The sequence below is a fragment of the Ruditapes philippinarum genome, unplaced genomic scaffold (genome assembly GCF_026571515.1).
Source record: "Ruditapes philippinarum isolate M1 unplaced genomic scaffold, ASM2657151v2 ctg3688_1_1_1_1, whole genome shotgun sequence".
Lineage (NCBI taxonomy): Eukaryota > Metazoa > Mollusca > Bivalvia > Venerida > Veneridae > Ruditapes > Ruditapes philippinarum.
In genome coordinates this window covers 99,440-118,368 of record NW_026856468.1, presented here as the reverse complement: position 1 = coordinate 118,368, position 18,929 = coordinate 99,440, and the positions used below count along the sequence as shown (strand labels likewise).

The following is an 18,929-nucleotide window of genomic DNA, read 5'->3' as shown; positions in this document are numbered from 1 at the left end:
CATTGATGGACTTGAAGACATTTTAAGGATAGAATATAATGAACAAAAGAAAAACAAATATGAAACTATGATTTTTTTTTAAATTTTGACATTTTATAATTAGCATTGATATATCGGATTCAAAAAGTTAAATACATTTTGTTGTTGATTTTTATTGTTCATAGAAACGAAACAAATATAATACCGTGCAAATTACTGATATTTAAATAAACAGAATAACAAGAATAATGAATTATATAATAAAAAATTTATGTAACACAACTTTAAACATTTAGCATTTGAAAAAGATTATAACTAATAACTGATGCATGAACATTAACATGTACACAGATTAAGTATACTTCACTTCCTTGTTAGGAAAGTTACAAAAATAGGGAGTATTTTGTAATAGATAAGAAATAAACTAAATCAAAAGGGGAGGAAACTGATGCAATAATTGATAAAAAAACCTTTAAAAAATCTACTGCTTACGTGACATCACTTGGGAAGTATTCACGATTTGACTAGTTATATTGTGTTTTATTTCACAATGTTGGTCTTGTAACTCGGTTGTATTCGGTTGCAAAGCTTACAACTGAATTTATTAACATAAAAGAACAACAACAACAAAGAGATTGATTAAAAAAAATAATGTCACAGTGTATACCACAATAAATTAGATACTGTGCTAAAAAATAAACAATTAAGTTTTTTATTAGTGGGTCTTCAAAAAAACTAGTATTTTTTGATAATTTCTCTGTATTCAAAGACAGATTAACATTTTTTAAACAGACGCATAGATAATTCTAATGATTTGAGATTTACCAAGTGTCTAGTGCCAAGTGTTTTCAACATTTCGTGTTAATCTATACAGCTGTTCTGTTGTTGAAATTCATTGATGTCGGATAGAAGTAAAGACAACAACAACAAAAGTCAAATGACGCCGAATTCAGAAATCGGCGATTCGGGTATTGACGTATCGCCTGGTCAGAAAGGTTTCGAAGCTTTTCTTCTTTGCTGCATCATGCTATTTAGTGTTGTCGGCAACATTGCATTATGGGTGATAGTATTAAAGACACCGGCGTTGAGATCTCTCACCAACATGTTCATTCTCGGTCTCTCTGCAGCAGGTAAACTATATTACATTATCTTTTTAAGTTAGCAATTTTTAGCACGTGCTATGATACACATATAATTCTTCACATTTCACGCTAACGTTTATTTTTTATCAGCCGGTCGGTCTGTTGGTCGGACGGACGGATAGCCAGCCGACCAGCCAGCCAACAGTAATTTCAGCTAGCAAGCGGCAATTCCAGTCCAATTTACATGTATTGGAATTTGTAAAATGAATATATTTACAAACAACATATAAATATTGAACGATGAATCATCTTTAAACAAATACACAAGCACGCATTTAGGGAACCGCTTAAAAGGAAAGATGAAAACCGTCTGTGTAAATATGGGGAACAAGTATTTTACCTAAAAGAAATGAAATTAAATGCGAAATAACACGTACAAAGTAACCGCAACATAGATACGGACACAATACCGACCGAATCTTCCCCCGAGAAATCTAGAAACAAAGGAAAAACTTTCAGCATAACTTTTATGTTTTTAATTTAAACCGCAATCACGATACACAATCCCTTTTAACAAGGCGAGCATGAGATTGTTTTTCAAAACATTAAACAATATAAACAGTAATGACCTTAAAGGCGTGGGAAAGTAGTAAAATATAAAATCGTCCTTTTCAATGTTCACCATTCATCAATGGCAAAAGGTTATACTACATGAAATAAGATGTACTTTAAGATGTGACTGTAGAATAGATAAACACTTTTTTCAAAATATATTACATTCAAGTTTTAAAGATATTAAGGAAAGGATCGTGAAATAATTCAGTTTTTGGATTGCGATAAATAAAATCGTCGTTTCGGACTCTTGTGTATAGCCATTCAAAGGACTAATATACTGTGGGTGATTATGCTACAAAAAATATTTGCTCCGAGGGTCGCCTTAAAAAATATGAATTTACGACAAAGCGACCACTTTGTCGTACATCCTCTCTGCTTGGTGCCATGCAAAAAAAAAAACCCCCAAAAAACACACACAAAAAAAACAAACCCAAAAAACAACGATAAATCAGAATTATGTTGAACATTTGAAATAACGAGCCCATTTGCCAATTTTCCCGCCAAAATGTATACCTTTCTTTATCAGGCGAACCACTGTCGTTTATTGAACTGATTCTGAAGATCCGAAACAGTCCATGTATATGTAAGTGTAACAATTGTGAATGTTTTTAATGTAAGTAGTATAATGCTGCAATGATTTAGTGTTAATTCAAGATATATAACGGTTATATGAAGCCAATATGATTTCCTGTGATTAAATTTTACGATCGTAAAACATTTCAAAACTTAGAGGCATTTTTCATCTGGCTTCTGCGGAAAGTCCTCCAAATGTATATAGGGTGCAAAATAGCGCTAAAATGGATATTCAATTTATATCTTATCTGTACTTTTGAGCCGATTATCTGGCGCATGAACAGACAAATAGATCCACGTGTTTTGGTAATTTGTAGTGCTTTCAATGCTTTGATTCAACATGATATGCTTTAATGAATATGTGAATAATTTTCATATACACATGTTAAATGTAAATCGATCGCAATTGTATTTTAAAAAAACAGCTGGTACAATTTAGCTTCAGTTTTAACAATATGGCAGTCTTATTATTATTTCTTATGTTTACACTAATAAACGTTTTTTTAAGTCTGCTTCGGTCGACTATATGGTTATATGAGTTACTACATGGTTATATGGGTTACATTGAATAATATGGCTGTATGTGTTATTATATGATTATATGTGTTCCTTTATGGTTATATGGGTTACAATATGGTTATATGACTTAATACATGATTAAATGGGTTACTATATTGTTATATATCTTACTTTATGATTAATATGGGTTACTATATTGTTATATGTCTTACTATATGATTTATATGGGTTACTATATGGTTATGTAGGTTGTTGATGTGTGCGTTATAATTGATTTATATTTGATCAGTTATAGATGTGTGAATAATGGCCAGATTGTTGTTTTGTAAAGATCCTAGAAAATAGAGAAAAGTTCAAGAGTTTAATTAGGTCGTCTTTGAAAGGTGTAAAAAATATATGTTTTTATTTCACTTGACAAAAGAAATGACACTGGTGCAAAAAATGAAATATCATATATTTTCGATAATTTTCTGCACATCGTTTACACATTATATAGAATATGCGTTACACTTATTATTGATTGGAAAGTTTTACTTAGAACGTGTTTAGAAAGTTAATAAATAACATTATTTAACCAATACTTCGAGACGCTATGGTAGCACAATACATCTAAAGCTTTTGTAAATAGAATTTTCTTTGTTAAACATTTTCTCAATTCATCCTGTATATATTTTGATATCCAGGAAAAGGATATTTGAAGCATTTTAAAGATATTTAAATCTCTTTGAAGATACATTCAATACCTACAATATTAGTTTTGCCACAAGCTTGTTTACTAAAGTCTAGTTTTTTACCAGTTTTGGTATGATTTAAATATTTTGCCAACATTTTTTTCAGTTTTAGAAAAAAAAACACCTCATGTTTAACAGACAATGAACAGACTCGATCAAACCGTGCGTGCCTGCGACATTTTTCAATTTTACCGTTTTGGACGTTCTCTAACAATATTAGGTTCTAATAGCAATAATGGAAACAATGCAGTAAAGTGCCCCGAAGAAAGTAACATGAATATGGAAACAAAACATTTTGAAAGTGTTAACGTTTTGTGGTTCATGTAAGTTTTGCAAAGTGCGGTCAGACATATGGTGAAAACTTAAAAATCATAGACGCTACAGAGAGAAACCAAAATGTGTTTATCTATTTTTTTCTTTAATGAATTCGACAATTTTGTAAACATCTACTTATTAGGATAGACAGCTCTTTTGTGATAAACGCTTATTTTCAACAATACAGTTAAGTTAGTGGCCGTTTGGGTGGGTAGGTGATTAATTTTTGGGATAACATAGCGGGTTACCTTACAACATACTATTTGACATTGTTATACCATCATTAGCGAGGTGCACATAAAAAAGATTAACAGGTCTTGTAAAGAACATTGTTGACAAACTGTAAATTATGGGTGAAAATGATACTGTTAATAATAAGATTATGATGTAAGATGGGGAGATGTACCTTTTGAACTTGTTAAGAAATTTGAAGCACAGCTAGAAACACAATAAGTATTAAGTGGTTATGTATTTTTTTTGCCTTCTATATATGGTGGTATACATGTCCAAAAAAACTCACAAGTAGAAATCGTATCAATATTGAAGTATGTTGAGGCATGACATGACACCAAATAAATTAAGCTGTCTTTCTGTGTGCACGAATGGATTTTTAATTGACCCTTCGCAATTTGGCAGAAAATGAAGCTACCTATGCGACTTGGCATACAAAAAAACAGCCATGTCTTCCGTCTGGTCTGATCAGCTTCTGCTCTGACCACTGTCTGCTTTTTTCATCTTCAGTCGTTTTTTAATTGAAATTTTACAAACAAAACTATGGATGGTTTTGTCTAGTTTGAACGATGAACAAGTCCAGTTAAGAAATGTAGGGTAGTACGGGTTAATACATGTATATCTTTACATGATGAGCATGTAAATTGCAAGCACTGGTGTTTGCCATCCGAACCTAAGCACTGACGTTAACTATAAGAGTGAATTACTCACACATTTAGGACTCTAATTAGATAGAGTATCCTCTTCCCGCTAATTTCATTGTTTCCTTTGCGCTCAAAACTTTTCATTATTTCAGATGTTTATGCCACATACGGTAATATTTGCATGATTTGCCGGTCGAACATAAAGATCATTAACAAAAAGAAATACACGATATGTGCATTAATTAGCAATGTGGCGATTTCTTATGTATTCTATTCCCACTTGTTGCAAATAGATTTTATTCATAATAGGCTAACAAGGTTATTAGAAATGATGTATTGCCAAGTGAGATTATCAGTATTGATATACATGTACGTATACGCTATCATGTTACATCATAGATTGATACAGCGTTCCTATTGGATAAACTTTTGAATTTGCTGTTATTTGATTGATCGCGGTTTAGTTATAGAGAAGAAAATAGAGATCTAAATTACGAGATTAATTTTAAAGTTTGATACGAAATTAACCATGAGTTCGGAGAATTCAAGGTCGATGGAAGTAAAGGTGTTTGAGGCGAGTTTAATATGTTTATTCATTGTCATCAACGCCGTAGGCAATACCTCTCTTTGGATTGTTGTATTGAGCTCCCGACACTTGAGAACAGCAACTAATATGTTTATTCTCGGGCTTTCCGCTGCAGGTAATAAATTTACTTTTAAATCTTTTATTACTACATTGTACTTCGACTTTGTTTGATAATTGATTGATGTTTTCATTTAAAAAGTGTTGTCAAGAGAATGTATGTAATGAATTGATTTGTATGGAATAGATCGACCGCCTTATCATATTAACCTCACCAGAGAAGGTTGGTGTCCAATGAATTAGACTGGCATCATGTAATATACATACATTTACGTATATGGTGATCGCATGCCCGACTCTGAATGTGCTTTTTTGTATAGAATAGACCGCCTTGTCACATTAACCTCACCAGGGAAGGTTGGTGTCCAATGAATTAGACTGGCATCATGTAATATACATACATTTACATACATGTATATAGTGATCGCATGCCCAAGACTGAATGTGCTATTATTTTTCGATGTAGTCAAAAATAATAGACTATGGATACCTTGAAGGTGGTCCAACCCGACCAAAATGAAAATGTTACAAGCTCGGTTTGATTCGCACTGTTTGTTGAAGAAGGTTTGTATTGCATATACTATCTCTCACGCCCCCAGGCACCGCTTAAGCAAATTCATAATTTAAGTCTACAAAAAATAGGGCTGAATTATAATTTATCAACAATACAAAGCCATGTTATTATGGAATATTTCTTCAGACAATGCATTTTACAAGTCTAAGTGCGTCACTGATGCAGAATATTAACTTGAATTTGAATTAGAATTTGAATTGTATTTTAATCAAATAGAATAATCAGACAAGCCACACAAACACGAACATTTAGTAATTTAATTTAATTGCAAACGTTTCGGCTATATGCCTTCATCAGTGCAAAACATAATAAAATTACCGGAAGCGACGTCATAACGGAACACGCGTTAAACGCGCGAAAAACGTTATGGCGTTTAGCGGCAAAACTATGATAACATGTAGAAACAAATATTTATGCTATAAATAAAGCTGGTACATGAATTAAAATGGATCAACAGTGATACAGATGTCTATTAGACAGTGTTAATAAAAATTAGATAATAGACAAACATATTAATATTCATGTAACCTATTATAAATCAAACAATACTTTATTATTTAGTCCATTTGGAATCTTTTGGATTTTTTTTTTTTTTTTTTTTTTAATCAAATAGAATGAAATAAAAAATTATGATGCTTACTGACAGATTCTCCATATTGTCTTTTTAAGGAGTGGTCAATAGCATATATCTAGTATTTGAAATTACTGATATTACTTATATGTTTGTTGTGTGGTCTGAATGCAATATTCACAATTTGAAATATTTATTTTTGTATAATATCATTTCATCACTAGGTGTCGGACTATATCTTAAAATGTTTTTTTTTAAAGCTGAAATTCTCAAGCATGTACCGTGGGCTCTGATCGATAAATGTTTCAATTTGTAATGAAACAATAATGTGATATATTGTATGTTTTCATTTTCAGAAGCATTAACCAAATATTCATTTATTCTAAAAACATAAAACATTTAAATTTTAGTTTAGAAAGTAATAACATACTATTTACAGACTGTTACAAGCGCGAAGTGATACAAAATTATTGTTGTTTCTTACTGCTCTGCTAAACTTTTAAATGAATGACAGCACAGGACTTTTATGACTTAATAATGTTCAGATAACGACTGTTACAATGATAATTAAATTGCTATGTCATGATTACAGGGGGATCACTAATTAAATTAAATGAAAACGAACAATGCCTAAATCAATACACGACTGTAACATAAGTGCATTAAACATATCTAGCTATGTCACTGGTAACTTTAACAAGCACATGTTATTTTACGAAAGCGAAATTCATTAAACATAACAGATAATTTTAATATATGATCTATAATTTATACATATAGTATCGTCGTATACCCACGACCGAATCATTAATTTATTAGCAGTTATGTAACTTGTTAATCTACCTTCGGTATCCGATGATGAATATATACTTAAATATTGGGAGATTGTACGTTTTACGAAAATACTGTTCAAATCTGCATTAATATTATTTGACTGCCAGTACCTCAGCTCGCGATCTATCGGATGGCTACTGTCAGTGTAGGGAATATTCTATTGCAATTATGATTTGCAATAAGTATATTTTATATATTAAAGTGTATTAGTCTACAATGGAAGATGTGCAATAAATAAAATATTACGTTGATAGTAGATTCCTTAAAGTGTGTAACACCCGAGGTTAGTCAAAATATCCTTTCCTGTTTTGGCGCCAAATGAGCTAGATTTTGTTGGTGCACCGTAAAACAACAAAAATTGAGAACACGATTTGAAATTGAAAATATTTATGTAACAGATAATAAAGTGTTCTAGAACAAAAATATCATTATTCATCATAAAAATTGTTATATTAAATAATTTATAACTTTTGCAAGCAATATAAAAATCCAAATGATACATTTCTGTTGTTTTTTTATCAATATTTGAAATAGTCAGTTGAAAATATACCTAATGTAGGCCAATCCGCTTTAAGTTTTGATAAATTTCTGACGGTTAAAACGTTTTGTTATTGAATGCATATGCACTTATAGATTTCTTGTCAATATCATAACCTACCTGTACGTGTTTCTATTAATATTTAATTTCGTCATAAATACAGAATAAAGTTGATCCAATAAAGTGAATTCATTGTAGCACTTTTATGTATATTTATTCAAATTAATTAATAAAAGGAATATTCATTTTCTGTAGGTTAGGATAATGACATTCATTCATTTACTCTTCATTGTGGAAACACGAATGCCACCAGGGATGCTTTAAAGTATTCTCGCACGCGAGTTATCTATCCGGTCAGTAACTGTGTGTCTGCTTTGTCATTAAAGGCACATGATGCCTCAGAAATAAAGCTTTCTTTTCTTTCTGTGAAAAGACAAGCATGTTATTATAATGAATTTAAGAAACAAGTGAAATGCTTATCAACTTAAAGAGTATTACATACGAAATAATTGGCGATAAAAGTAGCAAAAAAGTAAACAAAGCTGTATTTTGACGTCCATACAAAATACTTATTTAGTATATTAACTGTACTAATTCAAAACATAAAAGAAACAAAACGACAAATTAGCAACTTTTGAAAATATATATGAGCCGTGTCACGACAAAACCAACATAGTGCGTTTGCGACCAGCATGGATCCAGACCAGCCTGCGCATCCGCGCAGTCTGATCAGGATCCATGCTGGTCGCTATCAGTTTCTCTACTTGTATTAGGGTTGGAAAGCGAACAGCATGGATCCTGATCAAAGTGGTCTTTACATGTGCTGCTTTAAATTAAAATAACAGCACCAAACATAATTGAATTATTAATGCAGAGAAAAATAAAAGATAGTTATGTAAATCAAGTTTATTATAATTTCAATAAAATAAATATTGAAATGTACATCTTAAGCAGGGCGCTATCTATAAATTCGTTATTTGTTTGCTTGTGAATCAGAATATTTTCAAAAAAACTAAATTTCATATTAGTAATCGAAAACATCAGTGCAAGAGGCTATTGTTACTTTAAGACTTGCATAATCAAAAAAAAAATGCTTTGTAAAAACATGGTATATATGTACAATAATATTTAAACGTTCCTGGTAGAAATGATAAGCAACCCTATATCTTTACGTAAGCTTAACCTAAACTCTCAAGCTCTAGACAAAATATCTACGTTTCCGAGATAACCATTGTCAAATCTTAACACATTCTATCGCCAAAGAAAAGGATAGCCATACAAAAGTGAAAATATAATTTTCGTTACTTTTGTTCTTCGTGTCAGGCCGTAAAATTAGAGTCACACGTTTGGACAAGGGAATGGTAGCGTGGTACATGCATACTTATTTCTGTGAAAGGATGGAAATATTTGTTCCATGTCATCGTTCCTGTGATTTATTGTTGTTGTTTTTTTTGTCCTGGCTATCATCTGTTTTAACTAAATAAGTGGGTTATGACTGCATTTTATTGGATAAAATTGTAACATTTAAAGTGATCAGTTTTTCGTTGTCAGTTGGTGTTGACATTTATAATTAATAATGGTCATTGACCAAAAATTGATAACAAAATATGGTAAGGATTAGATATAAAAACTGTGCTCAACACTTTAATTTTTTATCAATTGATCATAACAGATGCATTCTAAAGGGTATTTATAGAATTTTGCCTGTTACATAAGTATAGGTTATTGAATTGATTTTTTTGGAAGAAAAATACAAAATTAAAAAAAAGTATGGAAAAAAACGTTGTTTTCACTTTTACCTGTACTACTCACATTTTTACTTAGATGGCCGCAATACCACTTTAAATAAGCTTCAATGTTTTTGTCATCAGCTATGGATTCGCACATATGACCCCATAACTCTTGAACTCTTGTAGGATATCACGTGGTTGAATAAACTATAGTCTCTATTGTAACAAAGGCAATAAGTTGTGCCAAATCATTGCTGGCATCATTTAGTCAACATGGCAACAAATCATATTTGTTTGTATTATTTTTCCTGGCATTTCTGCAAATTTACATTTTGAAGACCAAATTTATGTTAGAAACACACCCCTCAATACTTTTATAAATGTTCAAACGTTTGTAAGATAAAGTTGTGGCATCATTCAAGAATAAGTGTTATAAAGGACATTAATGCAAGCCAAGAATAATCGTATGGTATGCAAAAAGGTAGTTATATCAGTTGGAAATAATAATAATTAAGCTCCCTCGAAATTATAAAGTAGATAGTGTATCATACGAAAGACCGGTGGGGACATTTAAACTTAATGATTTTCCTATTTTAACATCATGAATTCACGTTTTCAATATATTGAACATTCATGAAGTTGAAGTCGTGAATTTGTGAATTTTGTGTGTTGAAATCGTGTATTATTGTGTATTTATGAAGTTGAAATTGTAAACTCATGAATATGAACCTGAGAATTCAAGAGTTTGTAATGTCACCACCGGTGTTTCGTAGTATACATCATTATCGTCAGCCCTACCTCCATATTAAACTTCACCAGCATTTTATCCGATTACTATTAATGAGAAAGAAGCATCATCGAGTGCAAAATCAAAAGCTTTAAACATTTAACTGTATCCGGAAATAATTTGGCTTCCTAATGCGCACGCTCGTGTAGCAACCTTTTTATTATGTAGTTATAAGAGCCCATTTTGTTCAACAAATTTAAAGTAATACGCATTGAGAAACTTGTCTTTAAATGAATTCCGACCCTTTTAAGAGAAGCATTGTTACCTTATTGGGGTTATTGTCACTTAAATGGAAGTATTTCATTTTTTAGATATTAATCTAATAAATAAAATCGTGCCATACATATATGTTATTGAATATATTTATTTCTAACTAAGAAATACATTTGCTATTCCATTAAATACGCTAATCTCTGGAGATGCTTATCCTTTGATTATGAAAAATTCGAAAAACTATAAATATAGTAAAAACCAACAACAACATCAACAAAACATAATAAACAAGTTTATAAAACAATAAAGTCATAACATCTATATATACTTTGATTATATATGTATTAGTATAATTAAATGATATGTTGTTATTAAGGTCATTCAGGTAGTATAATTATGTAATTTTTTATGTTTTAAAGATCCTGTAACACAATTTTTTCATGGTTTTATTTCATAAATATGATGCTCAAAATAAGATTTGTCAATATTGTAAGTTCCAATAAGAATTTTTTATAAAGATATTACCCAATTTAACATTTCATGTAAATAAAGGGAGGTAATTAGAAATTTATTTTCTATAAATTCTAAGTCAAACTTTCCAATAAGAAATAAATTCATGTAATTTATTGATAAAATATGGGCACACATATTTGCAGTACATATTTTACACATTCTTCGATGTTTGAAAATTGTTTTATTTCCAAAATTATATACATATATAACTTTTTGCATGTGTGGTATACACACAGTAACAATATTAATCACAAAACATACAGGATCTTTAAAGTGAAATGGTTCTAAAAATATTTTTTGGAAACGTCAATTACTCTTCAGCAAATTACGTGCAAAGTTTCCTACATATAGTGACCATTTTATATTTTGAAACAGTTTGCATGTTTGTAACATCATGCATATCATCTGATGTTGGTCAGCTTATGGTATATACCCTCTGGTTAAACTGCACGAATGCGGTGTATAGCCTAGCTTTATACTGGTATCAAAAAGCTTTGCATTGCTCCGGTCCAACCATTGTCAAGTATAGATAGTAAAATGACATTAAATTGACAAAGACTTTCTGTATTCGTATCTTTGAACGAACCGGTGAAACATTCTGTCTACAATATTTTCCCTTTTTTCTTTGAAGTTAGTTTATACAAATTTGCTTTAGTTCGATTGTGTAGGATGCTATAAGCTTATTGAAACACTCACGAATCCGTTCCTGGAACCACCAAGTACTTAGCAATGAATGTATAGTTTCTTCCTCAGGAAAAAAACGGCTTGCCCCTGTCAGGGTTTAAATCCACGCGGCCAGCAATCCTTAGATTACTAGTCCAACGCGTTAACCACTCAGAAGTTAAAGACATAACTTCAAATTTGAATTAAAAATGAACATACTATCGCTGAATTCATAGCTTCACATGTTAGTGACATAAAATTGTCATAGACGTAACTTCATAATTATGTGAATTACATGACATAGTTAGAAACATTGTTTTAAATGTGAATTATATAACATTGTCAAAAACATAACTTTTTATGTGAATATCACATGACATTGTTAAAATATTGCTTCAAATTTGAATTACATCAGATTTTCAAATCATATAGTTTTCGAATTTGAATTACATTGCATTGTTTAAGACAGCCTCGTTGTTTAAGACAATCTCAAAACATTGTCGCAGATATAGCTTCAAATGTGAATGACATAAAAGTGTCATAGATATAACTTCAAATGTGAATTACATAAACATTTTTACAGACAGAGCTTCATGTGTGAATGACATAACATTGTCTTAGACATAACTTCATATGTGAATTACATGACATTGTTAGGTACGTTGCTTTAAATGTGAATTACATAACATTGCCAAAAGTTATAGCTTTAAATATAATATGAATTAAAAAACAGTGTTATCTTCACAGCTTCGAATATAAATTACATTACATTGTCAAAGACAGCTTAAAATGTGAATAACATAAAATTGATAACGACATAGATTCTTATATTAATCATATAACAATGAAACATATTGATTTGAGGATTTAATTATTCTTTAAATAGATAGAAATCGATGAGATAATACCGTCTGCTATTTTATGTTGTCTGAGAAAATCGAAGACAATGAAATATTCGCATGATGGCCAAACTGAAGGACCTGCATTTTCATTAGATTATTTAACCTTATCCAGATTACAAAAAATGCTACGGATGTGTAAAAGTGATTTAGTTATATTTTTAAATGTTATGTCACTCATCATGTGCTATTAATACGACATATTAACAATTTGTTATAGAGATTACAAAAAATGCTACGGATGCGTATAATTTTTAAAGGTTATTTTATTCTTTATATTATAATATGGGGAATATATTTCGTGTCGCTGCCATGAACAGTGTAAATGTTCCGTAATGAATAAAAAAGAAGGAATGATGATAAAAAAAAAGTCGTGGTAACAATATGAGAGAAATGTCTGTTGTTAAAAAAGCTATTAATTTATTTTCTATTTTAAAATACTGTATAATAACACTCGGGCTGAGAGGAACAAGTAAGGAAGAAAAAATGAAAGTTAGAGATTTTAAAACTGTTTTTTACAGTGTTATATTTAAGACAATTATGTGTAACAATAGTTGTGATTGATTTATTAATTGTGTGATTAATGAATAGATTGCAAGATGCGAAGCAATTGTTGTGATTAAGGTTTATAAAAACATTTCGATTCTACGATTATATATTCATATAACCTGCATAAAGTAATGTGACGTTGTAACAAAATCTAACAAAACAAATAAAGAAGTATTAAAATAAATGACGGCTTCCACACATGATGACAATAACGCAGACGTCATTGTAATGATAGGAACGCTGATTAGTGAAGTGTCAGTGCTTAGTGTTATTATCATATTCAGTGTAATTGGTAATACATCTCTTTGTATTGTTGTGCTGATGTCTCGAACATTGAGGACAGTCACAGACATGTTCATCCTAGTCCAGGCTGTGCCAGGTAATATCTGTTGTGTCAATTGAATTCTTATCGCTTTTGATACGTCTTGTTCTAATAGTAAAGCAATGTTGATAGAACTGTTTGTTAGAAGTTACCCGTTTCGCTAAATGATCATGCGTTATTTAAAAAGAATGTTGATTGCATGAGATGAATTCCACTCTTTAAAAGTCCATTGTAGTTTTTAAAAGGACCCCATTTTGAAACTTAATTCAAGCAACTGAAACCAACGTAACTTGATAATGTCATAAAACGTTGGTACTCTTCAGTGTTAGGCTTTTACCCCCATGAGAGCCATTTCAGCGGTAATCTGTAGAGCTTGCAACTGGGTATTTAAAAAGAATAAATGTCCGCATAAAAGAAAAAACAACAACTTTTATTAATTCAAAAGTTACCGTATAGGAATGGATATTCTAAAAGGGTGTTAAAGTTTTACGGTTCTTTTGATGCAGTCCTGGGTCCATAACCTGCTTCAAAGTCACAGAAAATCTGCGTAAGGGTAAACACTGCAATTAAAACAGTTTTTTTTTCCAATGCCTCAAAATACAACGACTTGTACAATAATAAACAATTCAATTCAATTCTTTTGACCAGATTTAACTTTTTTTCCTGTGTCTGTTGATTTCTGCTTTGCAATATTTGCGCGTTGTTTCTTTTCGAAGATGAAAGGAATCATTTAATGAGGAATCTAAATGTATCTCCACCACATAATTTATTTCTTTCTTGCGCGTTAGTATATTGACAATATGTTCATAGCAAGATCTCTAAGAAATCGCCCATATTCGTTTCTGAGTTATTTCATACTGTATATTTTGCATCACTCAATTAAAGATAACAACACAACCTTAAAGAATAAGGTATGTGTAGATGTTATTTAATTGTTAAGTGCACCATTGTCATATGTTAATGTTGAAAAAAAAACTGCTTCATAAAACGGCTCAATAATACTGAATTTGTAATATTTTCAGTTCAGCTGTTTTGGACAACATTCACACTTTGCATTATTCAAATTACAGTAAACAGTATTGCGTTGTTCATCTGTAACATGTTTCCCTTTGCAATTGATTAATTTTGAATATTTTAGGTTATAAATAATGTTGGGAAAATTTTGTCACGCTGGTTTTGTAACAAATCGTATATAATGCAATTTGAAAGATCAAAAGATTTTAGGTAAGTTGACAAGGTTAGCTTTTAAAAAAGCTAGTAGCGACTCGCTTCGTAATTTTTTTCAAGGGGTGTGTTTAAATGTAAAAATGACAGTTCTGTTAGCTGAAGAGACTTCAGCGAACATCAAAATAAAAGTAAAGTCAACACTGGCCCGGTGCCCGATGGCCAGTGTATATAAGTTCAGGCCAGTGTAAATTTAAGAAAATTTTGTTAATTATCTAGTAGAATAAATTCAAAACTGGAATTCGGGCCAGTAAATTCAAAATCTTAAACTCATTGACTGAAAGTGACATATAAAGTTCTCTCAGTTTAACCAAGATGAGTATGAGTATATATGAAGGTGCATGTAAACAGATTGAATGAAGAACCTATGTCTATGCACATTTACTATATGGCCTGTTGACCTTGACCACAAAATGTTAGATAGGTAGATTTCATAAAGATGTCTCTTTATACAAAATTAAGTTGTAATACATATATGTTATTTAGTATTGGAATGAGAGGCACAAGTCCTAAAGTAAACACAAGTTGTCAATCAATTCAGCCAGAAAACCCGGGATCCTATTAAAAAATATAGGGATCCCGGAAATTCACCAGTCAAAAAAGATGTTTTTTCAGATAAGCCGGGATCCTATTAAAACATATAGGGATCCCGGGAATTGACCAGTTCAAGAATATAGTTTTCAGAAAAGCCGGGATCGTATTAAAATGTAAATAGATCTCACGGATCTCTGGGATCGTTCTAAAACATATAGGGATCCCGGGATTTGACCAATTCAAGAAAATAGTCTTTGATTTTTCCAATAAATTAGGCATATAATTATAAGTATTGTGATTTCCGCATTTTAAGTTTGTTAATAAAAAGCTCTTAATATATCTATATTATAAGTTAAATTAATTTAACGTTCATTATATACAATAAAAAAATTAACGTTTAATGGCATTCATTACGACAACAATCAACACAAATATAGTTCATTAGGTTTTTCCTCCATATCTTATACGATCCCGGATCCCGGGCGTCCCGGATCCCGGCCAGTAAATACATACACTAAACACCGGAAAGGATAAAATGACCGGAAAAAAGGAAAAATAAAAATTGAACAGAACCAGATGTACACTTATGTTAATTAACCAAACGAAAACTTACTACAGAGAAAACAGGTGAAATCGCTAAATCAGAAGTCAGTGTAAATATGATTTATTGAAAAGAATTCATAAAGACAAACATTTTAATCATCATTATATCTTTGCGCTCAAAACAATACTTGCTGATTTTTAAAAATGGCGTGAAAATTGAAGGTTTTTTGACGCTATGTAAGATTAAATTTGATTGGTTAAATAATTTTGGATCCTAGCCCTGATAGATAAATTTAGTAGAAAGCTGGAAGCCAAGCTTCGATTAAATTTTTGGATAGCTTCGGAGTTTTAGGTTGTTTCTCAGTAAAATCCTACCGTAATACCGGCTCGCCGTGGCGAGCCGGCATAAAACCGGAGACGTTCAGGTAGTTTGAACATCTTATCTAGCGTAAATGAAGATGAACAGGACGGTTGAACGCCTATGTTTATATTTACATAAACCATCGTATGTTGTGATAAAATACAAAAAAAAATCAAAGCTTTTACTTGTTTTCTCCATAGTGTTTCATTCTGAATTTGGCTTTTAGAAAGGATAAACGAATAGAATACAATGATTTATTCGGATTTTATTTCTAGTAAGCTACCATGTGCGAAAATTCATAAGGATATTTGATAATTGATTGCTTCACTTTTTAATTACCATTACTTCATGTTAAAGGGTTTAATGGTAAAATTTTGTGCATGTAAATGTAAGCGTAAAATGTTATATAAAAGATTGTTTTAAGTTCCTTACAATTTCTGCATGGTTGAATTAATCTAAACATGGAAACGTCTTTGAATGTATTTCAGTGACTGTTTCGAAAATGTTCTGGAGTAAGGTTTTCGGTGGAGTAATCAATTCCGTTTGCTAGCAAATCCTACATAATAAGTCTGACATATCTATTTTTTTTGTTACTGAAATTGTCAATTCAAAGGATATGCGAAATTTCCAAATGATAAACAAGAACTTTCGATTACATTTCGACGTTTAAAGTCCAACATATTTCCGGTAAATTTCGGCTGAATTGTTGCGTTTTTAAAGAACAAAATGTCTGCTATTTCACACGGCGCCGGCAATGTATCACCGTCGGATTCTGACACGGCTGAAGCATTTGTATTGTGTGTTATCATAGCATTCAGCATAATCGGAAATACCTCTCTCTGGTTTGTTGTACTAAGGTCTCGATCCTTGAGGAATATTACCAACATGTTCATTCTGGGTCTCTCTGCAGCAGGTAAAGAATTTATTTTGTATGTCTATCATTTCTATATTGAGCCACGCCATGACAAAACCAACGTAATGCCTTTGCGACCAGCATGGATCCAGACCAGCCTGCGCATCCGCGCAGTCTGATCAGGATCCATGCTGTTCGATATCAGTTTCTCTACTTGTAATAATCATGTATAGATCTGCATCCATGCTGGTCGCACACGCATTATGTTGGTTTTGTCATGGTGCGGCTCGTTTATTTAACTCTTACCCTGTTTGACTTGTCAGTAAGTATAAAGTCAGGCCAGTATGCACATCTGCGTACTCTGACCAGGCTGGAAACAATTATCCGATTTACTTTAAATTGTCATCTTCCTATCCCCAAAATAGATAGCGACAAGTTCTAAAAATGGAAAGTGGTCGAATTTCTTTTTTCATTGGAATCAGCAGGTCAAGATTTATATCAATTTTCCTACTAACCGTTACTTTTATTTTTTATTACATTTTTCCAAAATGATGTTATTTAAAGAAGTCATTTGAATTTATCTAACACTAGCATGCTTTTGTATTATAAATATAAGAACAAACCAAACTCAAAATAAAATTGCTCTAATTTAAAGTCACATTTGATTCAGATAAGGACTCTTTAACATTTTATTACTTGGTCAATGAATTCGGCAAAGAGACTTTACTTTTACATAGATACCCCAGTATGTTTTCTAACATTTGATTTATGTTTTTGTATGATTGTATGACTGACCATTGGCCTGTATTAAACTCGGGATTTGATGGTTGTATTCAAGTTTAAAAATATATGATCCGATTTAAAGAAACAGTCATGATTTCAGTTCCAATACATCATAACTCATTTTGAGATTACTTAGAGTAAAATGCTGAGGTGAATAAGTAATTATGCATGGTGAGAGTAAGAAAGATGTTGATCAGTGCTTTTCAGTCTAAAAAGGAAAGCTAAATCTAAAGATTTGATTGAGCCTATTCATGAAGGGTAGAAATAAGTAAAATCCTCAAGCACTGTATTAAGAAGTATTCAACGTTTAATTAAACATGAAAATGATTAAATTTTGAATTTAAAAATATAAGCATATAATTTCGTCATCTTGAAAGTTTCTTTCTATAGTCAAATAATTATGTATTACATCCGAAGAAGTAAAAAATTTCTAATATATGGTATTATAACAGTCATTTGATGATGAAATTTCATACTAATTTGTAAAAGTTATATGATACACAAAATTATAAATTAAAATATATCAAATGAACCGTTTCTTTAATGCATTCTTTGCCATGCAGAGGTTTGGTATGTTCGATCAAATATTAAAATTGGCAAGTGAGTATGTTGGCCTTTAAGATAATGGTGCCGGAAAATGTGAGCAAACATATAAAGAAATGATTTGTTTGTTTATTATTAACACTACGAAAGTTGGTGTTTTTTAAACGGCTTCAGTTTTTCCTATTTTTTTTAAAATGTATTCAACGGGTATTAATTTTAAACAAATAAGGTATTGTAATGTAGAAGTATTTTTTGCAAAGTCATATTTATGTTATAAAAATGTTACATATACTTTTTGTTCAGATAATATTTCACTATCATAAACTTTAAGCAGTTCAGTGATTTCTTTTGAGAACGGTTATTGTGCGTGACACTCATAAATACTGTCTCTGTGGATGTGCATTTGTATGTTAAATGGGGTATCATGTTGACTTGAATATTACGACAAATTATTTTGTGATAAAAACTTCAATGTATCAGTTTCTATACCGTTTATATTATGCATATTTCAAATTTCTCTGTACCTTACTTTTATTACGCTCTTATATATTTTAGTCTATACA

At 31.0% G+C, this 18,929-nt stretch overlaps 1 protein-coding gene across 2 annotated transcripts in view; it reads left to right on the top strand.

Annotated features, from left to right (window-relative positions):
• The first annotated feature begins 587 nt into the window (after positions 1-587).
• LOC132746667 (alpha-2Da adrenergic receptor-like) overlaps positions 588-18,929 on the top strand; it is an 87,965-nt gene continuing 69,623 nt past the window's right edge. Inside the window, exon 1 of one of the 2 annotated variants that reach the window (XM_060735887.1) lies at positions 588-1,109. In XM_060735887.1, coding sequence (XP_060591870.1) covers positions 878-1,109 — 232 coding nt within the window. In that variant the 5' untranslated portion in view covers positions 588-877. Of the gene's footprint in view, positions 1,110-16,291; positions 17,101-18,929 lie in introns of those variants that run through there. The other variant, XM_060735891.1, reaches the window with a different exon arrangement.